Source organism: Elaeis guineensis, chromosome 9 (genome assembly GCF_000442705.2).
Source record: "Elaeis guineensis isolate ETL-2024a chromosome 9, EG11, whole genome shotgun sequence".
Taxonomy (NCBI): Eukaryota; Viridiplantae; Streptophyta; class Magnoliopsida; order Arecales; family Arecaceae; genus Elaeis; species Elaeis guineensis.
The window spans coordinates 14,313,994-14,331,537 of NC_026001.2; the positions used below are offsets into that span (position 1 = coordinate 14,313,994).

At 36.9% G+C, this 17,544-nt stretch overlaps 1 protein-coding gene across 1 annotated transcript; it reads left to right on the top strand.

Annotated features, from left to right (window-relative positions):
- The first annotated feature begins 2,505 nt into the window (after positions 1-2,505).
- Positions 2,506-8,714, top strand: LOC105051480 (uncharacterized). The gene is given in 5 exon segments (XM_073243337.1): positions 2,506-3,456; positions 4,298-4,567; positions 4,871-4,962; positions 7,560-8,080; positions 8,083-8,714. Coding segments are annotated over 5 exon segments (2,175 nt in total). The 3' UTR covers positions 8,424-8,714.
- The last annotated feature ends 8,830 nt before the right edge of the window (positions 8,715-17,544 follow it).

The window sequence follows — 17,544 nt, forward strand, 5'->3', positions numbered from 1 at the left end:
ACGGTCAGAGATATCCAGTAGAGAGTACGAAATGGATTCCATGGACCTCACGATCCTGAGGATGGACCCCCCAACCCAGCCGTCCATTCTAGAACGCAACCAATTGACGGCTCTGATCCGTCACTGTTCTCTGCGGTCGCATGCGGCTGCGAGGAACGCTTCGTCCGTACGGAAAACCTGCTGACCGCTCCCTATGGCGCGAAGCTGCCACTCACCAGATATCTTTAATTAGCCTGAGATCCCTTCACCGCAGGTGACATTACCACTTGGTCTGACCTTGGCGCGTCGCCTCCTCACGCCAGCTCGAAGGCCGCCGACACCACGTGCTTCTCCACGTGCCATCACTCAACCCAATTATTCGTAGAAAAAATAATACCCGCTACGAAGCTCCCACGAAAAAAAAAAAAAAAACAAAAGTGGGAGAATCAAACGCAACAAGAAACAAATGGAGCAGAAATTATCTTTCTTTCAGTGTGGTATAAAATTAAGGGTCTAACGTTCTAATAACTTTGGTACCGTATGCAATGTTATAGATAATAATGGGGAAAAAACATAAGACTATTCTAAGGGGCCAATTGGTGCTGCAACGACCTCTTAATAACACAACATTTACAATCTTCTTTACTAAAATAATATTGATTTACAAAATTTAAATTTCTACATATTTTTCCATAAAAAATCTGAATCACCCAAGAAATTTGACTTTATTTAATTTCCACTGCAACGCATAGCTGTTACTATTAACTTTTCGGCTTTTTCGGTAGGGTCGTTAATCCAAAAAAAACAATTAGAAGCGCTAAACGCAACGTTATTTCTTCTTGTTTCCCAACGAATACGTTCAGAAGGGTGTTTCTCAGGGAAAAGAACAAGAGAAACTCTTGGGTAAGAAATATTATCATAGAAAACTCGGAAAATCGCACGATTCCGTGGCAAAGCCGCGCTTCCGGGAATTCTTGGAGCTCGTGGAGGGGGGAAGAGAGAGAGGGAGAGAGACTGTTCTTCTCTGCTGTGTTTGATCACAGGGCTTTTCGTCTCCAGGGGAGCAGAGCAGTTCCCAATCTCGTCCAAAGATTCCTCTTTTGGCATATACAACCCTTTTTTCTTCTTTTTTTTTTTGTAAGCATATATCAGTCCGACAATCTCCGAATTTTCTCGCTCTCACCTCTCTCCTCACCAGAGCTGATTCGTCTCCATAGAAAGATGGGAACGGGCTTCGATTTGTAGATAGTATCTAGTTCTAGACCTGGGCTTGTGAGGTTCCTTGCTCTGGATGTTGGAAGGTCAGTCCTATTTCATTTTTTCCTGGTTTTTTAGTCATTTCTTTTAGTCTACGATCGGTCAATGGATGAAAAAATGCGGTTTTTTTTGCTCTTGGCATGTTTTTTTCGATTTGGTTATGGTAAATAATGTGTTATTTATGCCTCTGGAACCCATGGAATCCAAAGGAAGTCGATTGTTCTCTTTTTTTGGGTGTAGAGGAAGTAGAGGAATCCCTTAAAAGAGCGATTTTTTTCATCTCCAGTTAGACAAAAACGTGCTTTTTTCTTGTAGTTGCAGAAAATCTGGATTATTGTTGTTAGGATTCCATATTTCCAAGTTTTTCTCTTACCTTAAGTCAAAGTTTATAGTTTTAGGAATTTTTATGATTTTCCGATTCATTATTGTTTGTTTATCATCAAAATCTCCATATAGTTGCACACGGGTTTTCGTATGAGTTATTTCTTTGGATTCCATGACAGAGTTGATCCATTCAAAGTCAATGTTTTATTCTTTTCTCTCTCAATTTGCTTTCAGGTCTTTTCTTTATGAACCTTCTTTTCTAGTCAACAAAGGCTCCCAATATTCATAACAAGACTCAGTAGCACCGACCTTATTTTTATATGCTTATAGGAGGACAGTGGTTCCTTTCCTTTCCATTTAGCCAGTTTCCTACTCAATTTTTGCTATTCGAGGTGCATACAGAATATCTGTTATTAAATTTTGATCCATATTTTTCTTTTTGATCGTTTTCTTACATGGGTTTCTCAGGAGCTGATTCAATTTTTAAGCTTTTGATTAATTCTGAGATCTCATTTTGTAGTTATACAACTATTCTATTTCAAAAACTTAAATTTCCAATTTAATTTTGTGATAGCATGTTCTTTACTGGACAATAAACTTATTGCTGATTTTGCTATTCCTTCTTGAAGACTGCATGTTTTTCCAGGATTTCAATTTAACAGTTGCGATTTCTATTATGTGTTGCTGGTTGTTTGCTGAAAAAGTCATTTTCCCCCCCAATTTCTGACACCTTATGATACAAAAGTTGGCATTTCCTTATTTCTTGATCTTAGTTATTCTCAAAATTGAGATTTTAGTATGTTTTAGGCAGAGTCTTATAACATTCCATTCAAAGCATATAACTTAAATTTTTCTGTGCTGAATTCATTAAAATCCAAGACAACTAACAACTTCTTAATTTTAATCCTTGTTAACAGAGAATTTGTGGTATAGAGACCTAACCAGATGGCTGCCTTGGTCCCTGGTGCTCTCCTCAAGCTCCTTCAGCACATGAACACAGGTGTCAAAGTTGGTGGTGAGCATCGTTCGGTACTCCTCCAAGTTGTCAGCATTGTTCCTGCTCTTGCTGGTGGTGAGCTCTACCCCAATCAGGGCTTCTACCTCAAGGTCTCTGATTCATCCCATGCAACCTATGTTTCCTTGCCTGATGAGCAGGATGACCTCATCTTGAGTGATAAGATCCAATTGGGCCAATTCATCCATGTTGAACGCCTTGAGGCAGCCTCCCCGGTACCTATCCTGAGGGGTGTGAAGCCTGTCCCTGGTCGCCACCCATGTGTTGGCAGCCCTGAAGATCTTGTGGCCACTCGTTCCTTGGAATTCCTCAACGTCAAGAAACCGCAGGCATCCAATGGCTCTAAGGATAATATTAGCACACCATTAGAAAAAGAGAGGAGCAAGCTGGGGAAATCGATAGCAACTACTAATGTTGATGAGGTGGAAAAGAAGGCATTGCTCGGTAGGTCAAGCTCTTCACTCACAAAATCATCAGTAAGCAGTGTATTGGAGAAGAAGGCAGCTATACATGTAAGATCCAAATCGGTGAGTTCAAAGTCAATCCCTTCATCTCCAACAAGCTGTTACTCATTACCCACATCATTTGAGAAGTTCTCCAATGGAGTTAAGCAGCAGACAAAAGTTAAAGGGCCAGAGAGACCAGCACCCACTACCAAAAAGTTGGGTTTATTTGAGAGGGCAGCTTCTGTTTTGAAGGCAACCACAGCTAAGAAGAAGCCATCTGGTGGAAATTTGATTGGAAATTCGGTGCCAGGGTTTGAATCAGGGCCTAAGGTTTTGAGAAAGAGCTGGGAAGGGAATGTGGAGCTGAAAGGGAGGGATAATTCTAATCCAAGGGCAGCAAAGAGTGAGACTAAACCTGAAGCCCGAAGCACTTCTGTGAGTTCCCTTTTGATATTTTGGCTTTTTTTAAAAACTTGAATTAATTGACTATTATTTTGAGGTGCTAGCTGTATATGCATATTTTTGTTTTTGATGAAGTTAGAAGCATTTTTCCTATGCCTTCCATGGTCTTTTAGTGATCTTTTACAATATCATGCTGATATTATTAGTCAATAGCTAGTTCTATGGCTGTCAGTTGTCAAATTTTTGTAGTGACGATTGGCTATGATTACTGAAAATCAATGCTGTAATCATTGGTATTATTTCCTTCATGATTTTATAAATTCTACTTTGATTTTTCTAGCAGACAATTTTTGTGGATATTCAATTCCTTTTATTATTTGTGCATTATTTTAGTGTTATTTGGAAATTTAGAAAGAACCTCTGTTGCATTTTGCATTTCATTCTCAGCCATGCTTTCAAAATCCAGTGCAAGAAGTAGCAAGGCACAAATGGCACTTTCTTATTATGCCAGAGAATGTTAAAGTAAGAAGGATTTATTTTATCCACAAAAAAAAAAAAGTAAGAAGGATCTGTGAATAGTTGGTTACTGATCAAATAGAATATCTTCATAGCTAAAAATCCATATAATGTTTCACTGATTGCTTAAAAAGTTTTCCGAATTTGATGATATTATTTACTTTGGCACATTAGTTTGCATGAACCTAGATAAATCTTCTGCTACTTGTCTGTTAAATTTTACAGTTAATCTCGTTCTCACCGCCACTAATAAGAGAAAAGGAAAGAGAAATAATTATAATTAACTTATGGCAACATTAGATGTTTCTACCATCCTCATCAGAAGTTGATCTTAGTATTCTGATATTAAAAATTGCAGGTTCCTCGAAGAAAACCAACCACAAATGAAAAGTTGCTACCTAAAGAGGACAACAAGGTTCAAACTCCTGCAAGGAAAAGCAATGCAAGTGCCATTTTGGAAGACGATAGACCAAATAAACAACCAGCTCCTGTGATAAGGAGGACATCAGAGGCCACTCACAATACATCCTTTGGCAATTTAGTCAAGGTTGTGCCCAGTAGCAGAAAATGGACTGATGGTAGTGTTTCTTGGGCATCACTTCCATCTTCTCTAGCAAAACTTGGAAAGGTATGGCTTGTATCGATCTCAATGTACGTCCTCTGCATGACAGAATGGTTGAAAATATTTCATTCTACGTACTTCCTCATTGTTGACACTATCTGATTTCTGCATTTTTTTTTTAAAGACCCATCTTCTTTAGGTGTTATATTTGCTCTTATTATGTACTTGTAAACAAATCCAACTGCTATATGACCTTATATCTGGACCTGGTCTTCTTTTTGCATCTATTTTGGATTCTCCAAAGCTGAATTATTTATGATTCACTGATTCATTAATTAATTTAGTTCATTGATTGAATTTTTGTTTTAGGAAGTCTTGAAGTATAGAGATGCAGCACAACAAGCTGCCATTGAGGCCATGCAAGAAGCTGCTTCTGCTGAAACCTTGATTCGGTGCCTTAGGTAAATGCATTTATATAAGTATTCTTTTTTTTTTTTGAGGAATAAATGAATGCCTCTATAAATTAAATCACATGATTCTTCCACTTTGACATTACATAATATCTTGGTTTGAAGACATCATTATATTATGGCATCTTTCATATTATTAGCACAGGTTTTTAGTCAATATAGTTCTGTTTTTCATCCCTTTGCGTATATGTTTAATCTCGATTATGTGTTTATTTTGACAAATGACCATCTTTTTTTTTTTTTTGAGAAGAAATAGCCATATGTTTTAACTTTAACTATGTTACAAATCTTAACTAATATATCAAGGAGCAGTCCAGTCCAAAAATAATAATAATAAAATCAACTAGCAGGTTGTCATTCTGGTTGTCATATTTTCCTTTATTCTCTACTCGTTGATGCTGCTACATTCCCAAGTCTTATCTGTGATTTTGCCCCTTTTCTTGTTGAAAAGAAAAAAATCTAAAGAGATGGTCCATCTTTAAATGGGTCTCCTTTAATGAGTCTCTTGTGAAATGCCTTTATGCTTTCTCCAACCATTGGCAACATTCAGACCTTTCTCTTTTGCTACTAAAGTTAATGACTTAAAGTTGATGTTGATATAAATCATATGATCCACCAACTTAAAAGTGTAGGAATTCAAATGGCATACAAGTTTTCTAATACATATCTTTGCTGAAAGCAATCATGGATCCTTTAAGGCATCACAGTAGTTAAAAAACCTGATGGTTCCCAGTTAAAATATTATAAAGTTGAAGAAAGTGCAGGGTCATGAATTGGAGAGAATTAAGAATAAATAGGCTGCATAAAGGGACCAAATTTGGAGTTTCCATGGAAGACTTGGAGCTCTAGAAGCCTTTTGAGGTTATTTGAAAGAGAATATATATTCTCTAAGTCAGCTTGGTAACTGATGGTTGTATAATATTCAAAGTGGGGCTTTATTGTATGAAAGCAGGCTTATTCTGTAAAAATTTGGAATTATACCTACCTAAAATATCTCTAGTTTGGATGCCTTCACAAATATATTGTATTCTTAAAGTGAGTACAAGTCAAATTACTAACATCACTGATGTGCTGCCAAATCATGGATTCCGTTTGCAATTGGTCTGGATGCGTGTTATAATTTTATCAAATGAATGCCAGGTGGGTGGCATGGAAGGATGTCATTTGCCAAGGTGGTGAGTGATGGAGTCATTTTACTGTTGGTGTAGTTCAGGACGAACTACTTTAAGAACCAAAGAAGTAAAGACACATGCACTAAGTTGCAGTAATTTAATGGCCATTAGAAGAGCATTAGAAAAGAGGAGAGAACAGCCAAATTGGGGGTCAGAGGACTTGAAAATTAGTACATCTCATTGTTGCGTGGAAGCTGATATGGAGAACTTTTAGAAGTCAGCATTGACTCTAATCAATCAGAAAGCAGTGCAAACTAAAATACTAGGACATGGGAACACATGTTTAAATAGTGTCATTAGGTAGATGCCAACTAGAAGGAATCCTCTTGATAACGAATATATATCTATTGAGGAGGAATAAATGCATCAATTGAAGGTTCCTCCTTGCAATGTATCAACAGAGCACTTTGACCAAGAAGACACTATTAGGATTCATGAAATGTAGGCCATGCTTATAAAATTGCCTGTCATAAGATGAAAACTAGGTCCCCACTTGTATCATCGAACCGAGTAGGGTTTACCTCCAACGGAATGCTTATATGGCAAAAAGAATCTAAGCTTTTAGCTGCATGTTTGTTCTCCTTCTCACATGGCAACCCATGTTTTCCTTCTTTTTTTTATTTTTTATTTTTATTTTTTTTTTGAAAAGATACTTGATATATAAGTTTCTATACCAACATAATTTAAGCATGTTTGAGCTCAAGTAATGACTTCGAATAAACAAATACTGACAACAAGTGGAACCAAAATACCACCTGTTAATGGGCCCCTCAGTCATAGATAAGTTGTATCTGGAACTTGCTGAGCATGCACCAAGAGGTTGGAGATAATTCAGGTAAATTGGCAGAAAACAGAATCAAAAGCATTGGAACTTATCTATGTGATAATTCATGTGAACTTGTGATTTTAGGAATGGAAATGATGGAGTGGGGACAATGCTTCTTTGTGGCTGTGCTTCCATGTGATTTTTTTCGTGAAAAAACCTGCTACTTCCTAATGTAGTTTAAAGGTTTCAAGTCAGAAACTTATTCACCATTGAAGAAAACTCTAAATGTTTCAAAAACTATTTATTGGTGCAACAACTAAATTAAGCAAACAGCTCCATAACTCATGAATTTTCACAACCAAGTGTAAATATTTTGCACTGCTCAATTGGAGTGATTTATTATGACTTAACATTTCAATATTCCAGATAATTTTCTTACTGAAAAAAAAAATATTCCAGATAATTTTTAACCAATCAACCAATTAAAAGGATCATGCGCAATTACACAAATTTTTAACAATTAGGATGATTTACTATGCCCTCAATTTAATACAAAAATCCACTTTCTTATGACCTTTTATAACTTGGAACAGTTTTTTTTTTTTTTTTGCCCTTTTTAATGGAAACATAATTTTTTTCTTTTTTACCAGTATGTACGCGGAGCTGACTTCCTCTGCGGAGGAGAATAACCCCCAGCCCTCGGTGGAGCAGTTCCTGGCCCTCTACGCCACCCTCTCCCGCGCCGGTCTCATCTCCGACGCCCTCTCCAAAGCCTCCCCTGCCACGGTATCCTCACCGGACCAGTCCGCGGGAGGTGACCCGATCCCCGAAGATGCCCTCCGGATCTCCTCCGAGACCCGCAAGCTCGCCGCGTCCTGGGTCCACGCCGCCCTCGCCACCGACCTCTCCCCCTTTACCCTCTACCGCCCCAAATCCACCTCGCCGTCCGCTTCCGCCGCCTCTCAGCCGACCTCGGCGGCGCTCGTCCTCGACTCTCCGGCCAGATCCACCGCGGCCTCGAAGCCCCCCGCCTCCCCGATCAAGCCCCGTTCGCTGTCGGTGGCGACGGCCTCTTCCAAGTCTTCGGTCACTGCGGCGATCCGGAGGTCGCGGGGGGCGGCGCCGCCGCCTCCGCCACCTCGGGAGTGGACCCGGGGGGAAGGGCTGGAGGAGGGGCGGAGCTGGCGCGGGCGCTGAGGGAATCCTCGAGGGCGTGGTTCTTAGGGTTCGTGGAGCGGTTCTTGGACGCCGACGTGGCGGCCTGCATGCCGTGGGATCGGGATCTGGTGGCAGGGATGCTGTCTCAGCTCAAGAAGGTGAACGACTGGCTGGACAGCATCGGGCAGAGGGGAGGCGAGGAGGGGGAGGACGGCGGCGGCAGGGACGACCATGGCGTGCCGCCGGAGACGATTGAGCGGCTCAGAAAAAAGATCTACGAGTACCTCCTCACTCACGTGGAGTCCGCCGCCGTCGCCCTCGGCGGCGGGGGAGAACGGCCCGGGCGGAGGATATGATGGAGGCTCATCAGGGGCTGGGCACGAATCACGAGACGGAGGATGAAGTGGAGACTGGACTGTAGCATTCGTTCGTGATTTTTTACGACGTACACTGAAGATAATTATTTTGGTGGTCGGAAGCGAACAGCGGACAGGCACAGGAAGTGTACATAGAAGATGTATTTTTTTAGGGGAGTTAATTGTGATTTGTCTGATGGAAGATGAATCCTGATCTTTCTTCACTGCAAACATGGTTAATCTTTGTCTTTTTACACCAAAAATTGAATTATATTGAACATTTATTTGAAAGGTGAACAAGTGTCTAATATATATTACTCAATACTAGATTGATGCAATTTGTGTCAAGTGACATGTTAATTCTTACATATGCCAAGATAAAGGAATTTTGAAGGGTGGTCTGATATCAAAATTAGTATTATATAACCATTATTCATTTGCACCATGCAGGTGAGCAAAGTCCTTTTCAATTCATGTTCTATGCTAATTAGATCAAATAATTTTTATTCAATCAAGAAGGTTAATTTTCTATTATTGAACTTTTCTATTATAGTGAAAAATAACATCTATCATAACACTTATTGTTTTAAATCTAGAAAAAACTGAATTTGAGTCCTTTTGCATAGATAACTATTGTTCTAACCATTATATTGGCCCAAATAATCTCATGGGGGTCCACTATATTGTGATAATAATGTTGTTGAAACCTTAATATTACCTAACTCAAAAAAACTAGTGTTAGATTTGGAAGAGAGAACAAAATGATAAAAGAAAAATTGAAGCTGAATTAGGCAATATGTGCCCAGGGAGAATGACTCGGATAAGTATGCCTTATCTTCAACAGGACCTTTCAAATTCCACCTAATGATGCATGCTGATGGAGATGCACAGAATATCCAATTTTGGTTGCTAGCCTACCATCCGTATGGTTGTTTATCATGGTTCGACACATCTCATTAATAGGAGTTGTTATCCACATCAATATATGCACATAGTATGATATTTAGAATGCAGAGTTTTTTACACAGATATTTCATTATCACAAATCATTAATAATATATATTTTATATTGTTATTCACATTTACAATATAAGTTTATGGATTGGCCTATTTTCTCTTTTTCGTACGCATCCAAACTATCTTAATTTACCATGGGGGCAGGGAGTGGGGAAGCAAGGTACGACAAATGCCAAATCTCATTTCCAGCCTTAAACCCCAGTAACACAATCTCTTTGCTTTTATTTCCCTCGTTCCTTTAAATTTATTCCATAACCAAACCTAGCCAAAAGGAAGAGATTTCTGATCTTCTATCCAAGAGATGATGTACTCACCTATTGGACTTGGCTATAGATCAGTGAAGGCTAACAAAATAAGACCCGATCCATCAATCTGGTTCATGTTCGACCGATCATAAATAGATTTGGATTTAGACTAAACAGATTTGGATTATAAACAGATCAACCCGTTTAACCCGTTTAATAAGTGGATTGGATTTGAATTTTAGATATCTGATCTATTTAACCCATTTAATATTCAGATCGGATTGAGTCAGATAACCTATTTAACCTGTTTAACCTATTTCTGACCCATTTAACCCAATCTGTTTAACCTGTTAATCCAGTTAAGACCCATTTAACCTGTTTAAAATCTGTTCAACTTATTTCTGACCCATTTAATCCGATCTGTTTAATCTGTTTAATCCGTTTAATCTAATTTGACCTATTTAATAAACGAATTAAACGGATCGGATCAAGTTACCTGTTTAATAAACAGATCGGATTCAGGTTTGAATTTTTGATCCGTTTAATAAACAGGTCGAATTTGGGTTGACGATTTTCTGATCCGATTTATTTATGACCTGATCTGTTTATGATCCGATCTGACTCGATTGCCACTCCTAAGATCAGTCCATATAGTAGGGAGGAGAAGTCCCTCCTTAAAAATTGCTCCACGAATCGAATATTTTCCAACAGGAATTGGGGCTCTATGGTCATGCCCAAAAGAGGTAATTGCGTCAAGTCGCCCCCCTCCAATCTCATTTTTTTGTACAAAAAAAAAAAAACCAAACCTAGCCTAAAAGAATTTTAATTACTTAGGTATAATTTTCTAAATCAACGACAATGTTAGTATAGTTAAATTATAAGTACAGTAAGAAAAATATTGCTGGCAGACACTGCTATGCTTCAAACTATATAGATACTTAGCAAGAGCATATTGGATTATTTGGCCCATGCAACTTTTATCATATAAATATTCTATCTAAAAAATAGAGGTCAAACATAGATAGCAACCATCTAAGTGAGCAGTTATAATATTTTAGTATAGATAAATAGATTGTATTCAATAATAGACCCTTCGACAATTCAATCAATATATTTCATGTTATCTCAATTTATCGGTAGCTCTTTATATTAATTTAGATCTCTACTATCATAGCTCAAGTTGTAGGCTTGTAGCCCTATTCTTATCCAAATATATTTGCATGGTATGATAGTAGTGAAAGTTCTTGAAGGTTAAGATTCATGCATCTGAATCTATACTACTCCCATACTTTTTTTTTTAATCATCATCTTTTTTAACCATTCTAACATCATATCTAGGTGTTGCGGCTGAAATTCATCCTGAGCTGGAGGTGTTGGAGTGAGACAACGTCCGATGGATCGACGATGATTGAACCTATAAGAAAAGTTTCCGTCAGAGATGGCTCCGATGAAGACCCTCTGATACTCAAGTCAAATTTTCTACAATAGATGGGAAAGGATGAGTATTTATGAGAGAGGGAGAAGGCATACCTAGAGGGTCCCTATTTATCTCTTTATATAGATGAGATAGGAGCCTTTATAGAAAGAAAGAGAAGGTTGCAAAGGCCCTTCTTGCTCCTATTTATGTCTTTGAGCACCACGCTTGGCCTTTTTGATTTGAATTGATAAGTAGCGTTATGTTATAGTACGTGGGAGCAATCCCCATTAATACTATGAGTTGACAGTTAAAAGCTTTGGAGGTGGTACGGCCTTACCCCCGTCCTAGCCATCCACAGCCTTTAATAAATGGATGTGATCGGATCACAGGGAGATGTCTTAGAGTTATTATGACAGGCAATTAATTTTAGTGAGCAGACTTGATAGCTGCTTGGAGACTTCGAATAGATGCTATCAAGTGCGACGGTTGAACCATAGATCGGGAGAGACAAGCCTCGGGTTGGTCATGCGCCAGTCGGTAGAAAGCTAAGTGTGAATGCTGAAGTTGGGGCCAAGAGCCGAAGTTCGAGATCTACTGGTCCGGGTCGGATGCTGAAGCGACTTAGCCCCACATGGGGTGACAAGGCCCGAAGGAATCGTGCAAGGGCCGATCCTCCCAGAGTAATGAGTTATACTAGTGAATAGCTCCGAGACTGATTAGGAGTAAAGATCAACCAAAGATATTCAGAAAAGACACTAGAGCTGGGGCTTCCCTAGCCCAAAACTCGATGTTCGGGTGTCGCTTTCGGGTCGGGAACTAAAGAATTGGTCGAGGTGAGTGTCAGCCGTCCGAACTGAGGTCACTCATCAAAGTGTAGATTGATGGCCGATGTCTAGAGTCGATAGTTGAGGTGGGGGTCAGCAGTCGATACAGGAGCCAAGATTGCCATGGGGCTCGTAGGCCGAGGCAGAGATCGAATGAGTACAGAGAGCACGAGCATCCGTAGGGAGAGCTGGAGTATCTCAGAATATTTTGATATGTCACTGACGTAACATATAATTAGAAGTAAGAATTGGTCAAAGATTCTTGGAGAAGAAACTTGAATCATGATATCCCTTGGATCGGTATTTGAAGTCCGAGAGCCATCTCTGAAAGTTGATTTGGCCGAAGGTATCTCTTCCATGTCTTCCTTTTATCTTGCTGTAATTCCCATAGGAGAATGGGATGTGAGGAAGAAAGGCAATCAATGCCTTTGCCAGGTTCAAATAATCCGGAATAATTCTCGTAACATATGCACAGTAGGTGATACATAATTAAAAATTAACGAACTATGGGGCGGCATGGCCAGTGGAGATCTTTTAGTGCTACGATGGGCTAATTAGGTTGATAGCATGCTGGGCCTCCGATCTCCCCTTCGGTCCAGATAAAATTCCCCCCAACATTGGGAATCTTGCTATCTTTATTATTTAATTTATGCCAACAAAATATCTTTCTAGCATGGCCAACGCCTCGACCGCCTCCTCGAATCTGCCCTTCCTATCATCACCAACCCAGCATCTGAAGTTATGGTGTACATTAATCATAGTATGACCAACTCTGGCATTAGCACTCATCGACCGATAGAGGTCTCAGGTCGTGTCCCCTCTTCCCAGCTTAAGGGTGGCTTGATCGCCCAGGCCTTCTTTCCCATGCCTGCTAACAGGCCTCGATGCTCGAAGGCTCCAGGCCATCAAAATTGGTGAGCACCATCAAAAGGCTTCGGAGACCGCCACCTAACAATGATGAGGCAAGCCAAGGATCATGAACGTCCCCACGTTGGCTGAGATTATCTTGTGGATGCCATCATGGCATTAGACGTTGTGATAGCCTGGGAGGGGTAGCTGGGGAAGTCCAGCCTCGAGATGCAAAGCTCATAAACAATCTCCATCATCGGATAAGGCCTGTAGGACGACTCTATTGTTGAAATTTCACAATCAAATCCATCTCATGCTACATGTTCTGCATCTTTAAAAAAAAAAAAAATAAACTGAGATTGCAAGCTTTACAATCCAATAAAAATCTCATCATACATATACTAATATAATAATATAATTTAAAAATAAAATATCAAAAATATCATAAATCATAAATCACAAAATCTTGAATCAGACATACAATATAATTTAACAATTATATATATAAATATATATACATACACATACATATACATATCATAAATCATGTATTATCACACATCCATCGTAATATCACCATTGGATTTGTGGTATAACTTACTATTTATATTTTATTAATATGTTCCAAATCAATAGTTATTTTTTAGTTTTCGCTTAATCATGATCACACTTTGGCCTGTGACGGACAAACCATAAACTATACTTCGATCCATGTGGCAAACCAAAATATCCATGCTTCGATGCACAATAGCAAATCAAGATATCCGAACTTTGTCCTGCAATGGTAAATCAAAATATCTACGCTTTGGTCTGTAGTGGCAAATCAGGATGTCGTGATTTGCCTCGTGACTGACAATCCAAGATGTAACGATTCAGCTCGTGACCGACAATCCATATCATGGCTAATCCAAATCTCTTTACATGATCAATAAGCAATTCAATAATTTTGTATTATATTTCTTGCCCGATTTTAAAATATCCGATATTTCATTCTCAATAAATAAAATAGTATATATATATATATATATATATATATATATATATATATATATATATATATATATATATATATATATATATATATATATATATAGAGTAAAGAATGATATATTCAACATAAAATTAGAAATTATAAGGAATAATATAAAAAATATATACAAATGATCATATAAAGAAATCCTTATCTCTATTGGTGCCAGACTCAAACACAGTAATTGATTAATTTCTTGACTCACGAATTTGAGAATAAGGTATTCCGCTCAATATCTTCTTGTGCTGACAATTGCTTTTCTACATAGTCAAGGTCAAACATAAAAATTATAGACAATCAAGGATGGAGAAATTATGAAAAAAATATCCAAATATCATAGATCCAAGATCCTTCCTAACGTCAATCAGTTGATCTGATTTACTTAGATATCTAGATTCTCTACTGGTTCATAGGATTCTACAGTGCGAAATTCATGAAGAAAGAGAAATAATCTAGAGAGAGAAAATTATAGTAAGAGAAACTTATAGAGAGAGAGTGAATAGAGAAAAGAAAGTAAGTAAAGAGAGAGAATGAAAGAGAAGAAAGAGAGAAATTTGCTCTCCTTTTTTTTATTTTTTTTCTTTTCTTTTTTCTTTTCTTTTTTTGATCCTCTCTCTCTTTTTCTCATTTTCTTCTTTCTTCTTGGTGATAATAGGGGATGAGGGGATCTCAAGCCAGCCATCTTTCATGGTTGAAGCCCTTGATGACAGCGACTTCGACAACTCTGGTAAGGGTGTCTCCAGCCCTCAGCAACCAAAGTGAGGTACATTTAGTGACGATGGCAAGTTTGATGGAAGAAAAGAAGAGGAAGAGAATAGGAGAGGTTTAGTCCACCATAAAATCTAGCGACTGACAGCAATCCGACCATCAAAGGCTTCTCGAGGTTCAGAAAAGAAAAGAGGAAGAAGAATAGAAGATCAATACCATAGTTTGGTGATAAATTTGACAGTGGTGTTGCCCAGAGTAGCAACCCAAGAAGAGAAGATGAATTGGATTCTTTAAAATTTTTAGTCAAATTAAACTCTAAGCAAGTATGTGCTTCAATTTAAACTTAACTAAAGTGATTGTGAAGTGCATGTTATGTGTAGCAGTGAAATTGAAATAATAAAAGCAAAGTAAGAATGTAAAACAAGAATTAAAAGCACATGCAGAAAACAAGCACAAGAACGCACAACATAAACATAATCAAATTTGTAGTAGTTCGATGTAATCTTGTACCTACGTCTACTCTCTAATTTTTTTTTGAAAATTTCACTATGGTCAGCCCAATTACAGTGCATTTATTTTTTTGGACTCATAAATAAATTCAGTTAATTTTTCAGGATCACTAACCACAATCTTACACTGATAGTTTTTCAGACTCACTATCAATCCAATCAATTTTTTATGCTCACCAACCAAAATCTTACACAATTATTTTTTGAAATCACAATTAAACTCAGTTGATTTTTCAAACCAACCAACCAAAATCTACAGCATCCAATTACGAGCTTGGACGGGCCTTAACCCGAAATTTCTTTCCTCTAAAGAAATTTGTAAAGAAACAAAAATATAAGTATAAGAAATTTCAGCACAAAATAAAAAAAAAAATAAACTCTTTAGGTGCAAAGAAGAGCCTAAATGATTGGCTCTTTTGAAGCTTGATCACTCTTCTTGGAAGCTTTAGAAGATGCTAAAGATGGTGGTGAAGATTACTCTTGAATGCTTGCAGAAATCTGTACACAACTTTTCTCTCTTTCTCTTCTTTTTGGATGTTCAATGAAGCTCTCACAATTTCTAAATGATTCTCTATTTTAATCCACTAGCCTTCTTATTCTTTTGATTCTCCACCTTTAAATAGGCTTGATAATGGCTGAAGAATGAGCTTGGACTGTTGGAGGGCTTAAACTAACCGTTGGAGCCAAAATCTAACCGTTGAAGAAGTACAGAAAATTAGCCATTATAACATGTTCCGTGCTTCGAGTCAACTCGATTTTCTTTGGAGTCGACTCCATTTGGCCACGAGTCGACTCGAGTTCCTCATGAGTTGACTCGATCAAAAATTATTCTCTGTCTTCTGAGATTGAATCGATTCGGATGTTCTTCGAGTCGACTCACCTACGTACCATCGCATTCTCAAAGTATCAGAGTCGACTCCTTCTATCTTGGGGTCGACTCCACTAAGTCAGAAATTCAAAAATTCTTCTTTAATTCCTTTGACTTAGTGAATTTTGAGGAGATCTTTCTTATAGATTATTTCTTCAATTAGAACATCTGAAAAAAATCTACATTCATTCTTGAAATGCATGGTTAGATCCATAATTACTCAAAGTTTGGTAATCATCAAAATCAATCATGAGGTCAACAATCTTTTCCTTTTTGATGATAACAAAATTTTGAGTATATACATCAAAATAAAAATAATGTATTTCAATTAGTTGGCTAGTATAAATTATGAAGTGGTAGAATATACACATATGAATGTACACTTTAAGAACATTTCAACTGATCTTAAATTCAGATTCTAAATATTTTCATGATTTAAATAGTCTAAAATATTTCAAGCACTTCAAGATATTTTAAAAACTTTTAAGCATGAAATATAGCATGAAACATATAGGCTCAAGTATATACTCAATATTTCTTCTCCTCCTTTTTGACAACATCAAAAAGCTCAAGGGAATGATTAACAAATCTTCAAAAACAAATAAAAAATCAGAGAATTTCATAAATTTTTTTTCCTTTTTATTTGAATACTTCAAGATTTTAAACATCTTTTGAATTCAGATTGCATAAAATCTTTTTTTTCTCTTTACATCAAATAATTCATAGGAAAATATCATCAAAATCAAGCAAGTTGTATCATATTCAGAAAAAGATATCATGAATATATCAAAGTAAAATATATCATCAAAATCAATTAAATTAGATCAAACTTAGAAAATCAATTCAAATAAATCATTTCCCCTTTAAAAGTCAAAACATGCTTAAAACATTACATTCCTTTTCAAAAATTCTATTTGAATTCAAATTCAAATAACTCTCCTCTTTTTTGAATGAATTTGACTCTTTAATCAAATTTTTTAAATAAGTATTTTATGCTTAAAGAGGAATAGATCTTTTGAAAGATTTGAATGGTGAGATCAAGCATAATATTTAATTCAATATTTATATTTTTTTAATAAATTTTTTTTATTTAAGTATAGAAAAGATATGTATCGAAAATGTATCGAGTAAGTCAATGATAATATCAAAGCAAATAAGAGTTATATTTTCAAATTCATTTCTTAAGTACAAATTACTTTGATATAAATGATTTTATAAAGATTTTTAAAGCCAATCAAAATTCTTTATTACATTTAGATTTTTAAATGAGTTTCAAAATTAAAAGTTTATAAAAATAATTAGTTTGGACCGATAATGTATTTCAAGTTCACTTTGACTCTGATTAATTATAAAAAATGACTAGACAATCAAATCATACAAGTCAAATTGAATTAACACATGAAAGCTCAAATTAAGAAAAGCAAAATATAATTGTTTGAGGATTTAGGATCAAAGTTTATTTTTCTTAACACAAGTTATTTAGAATTTTTAATCAAGGTTAGATTAAGCATAAAAAGCATTTCTCCCTCTATTTTTCATAACAAATGCTAGAAAATTAGTGTTCTTGTGTCTCTCCCTCTTTCTCTTTCAAGCTAGATAATATTACTTTTCAACTTTTCTCTTCTTTTTTTTATTTCAAATTAAGCACATTTAA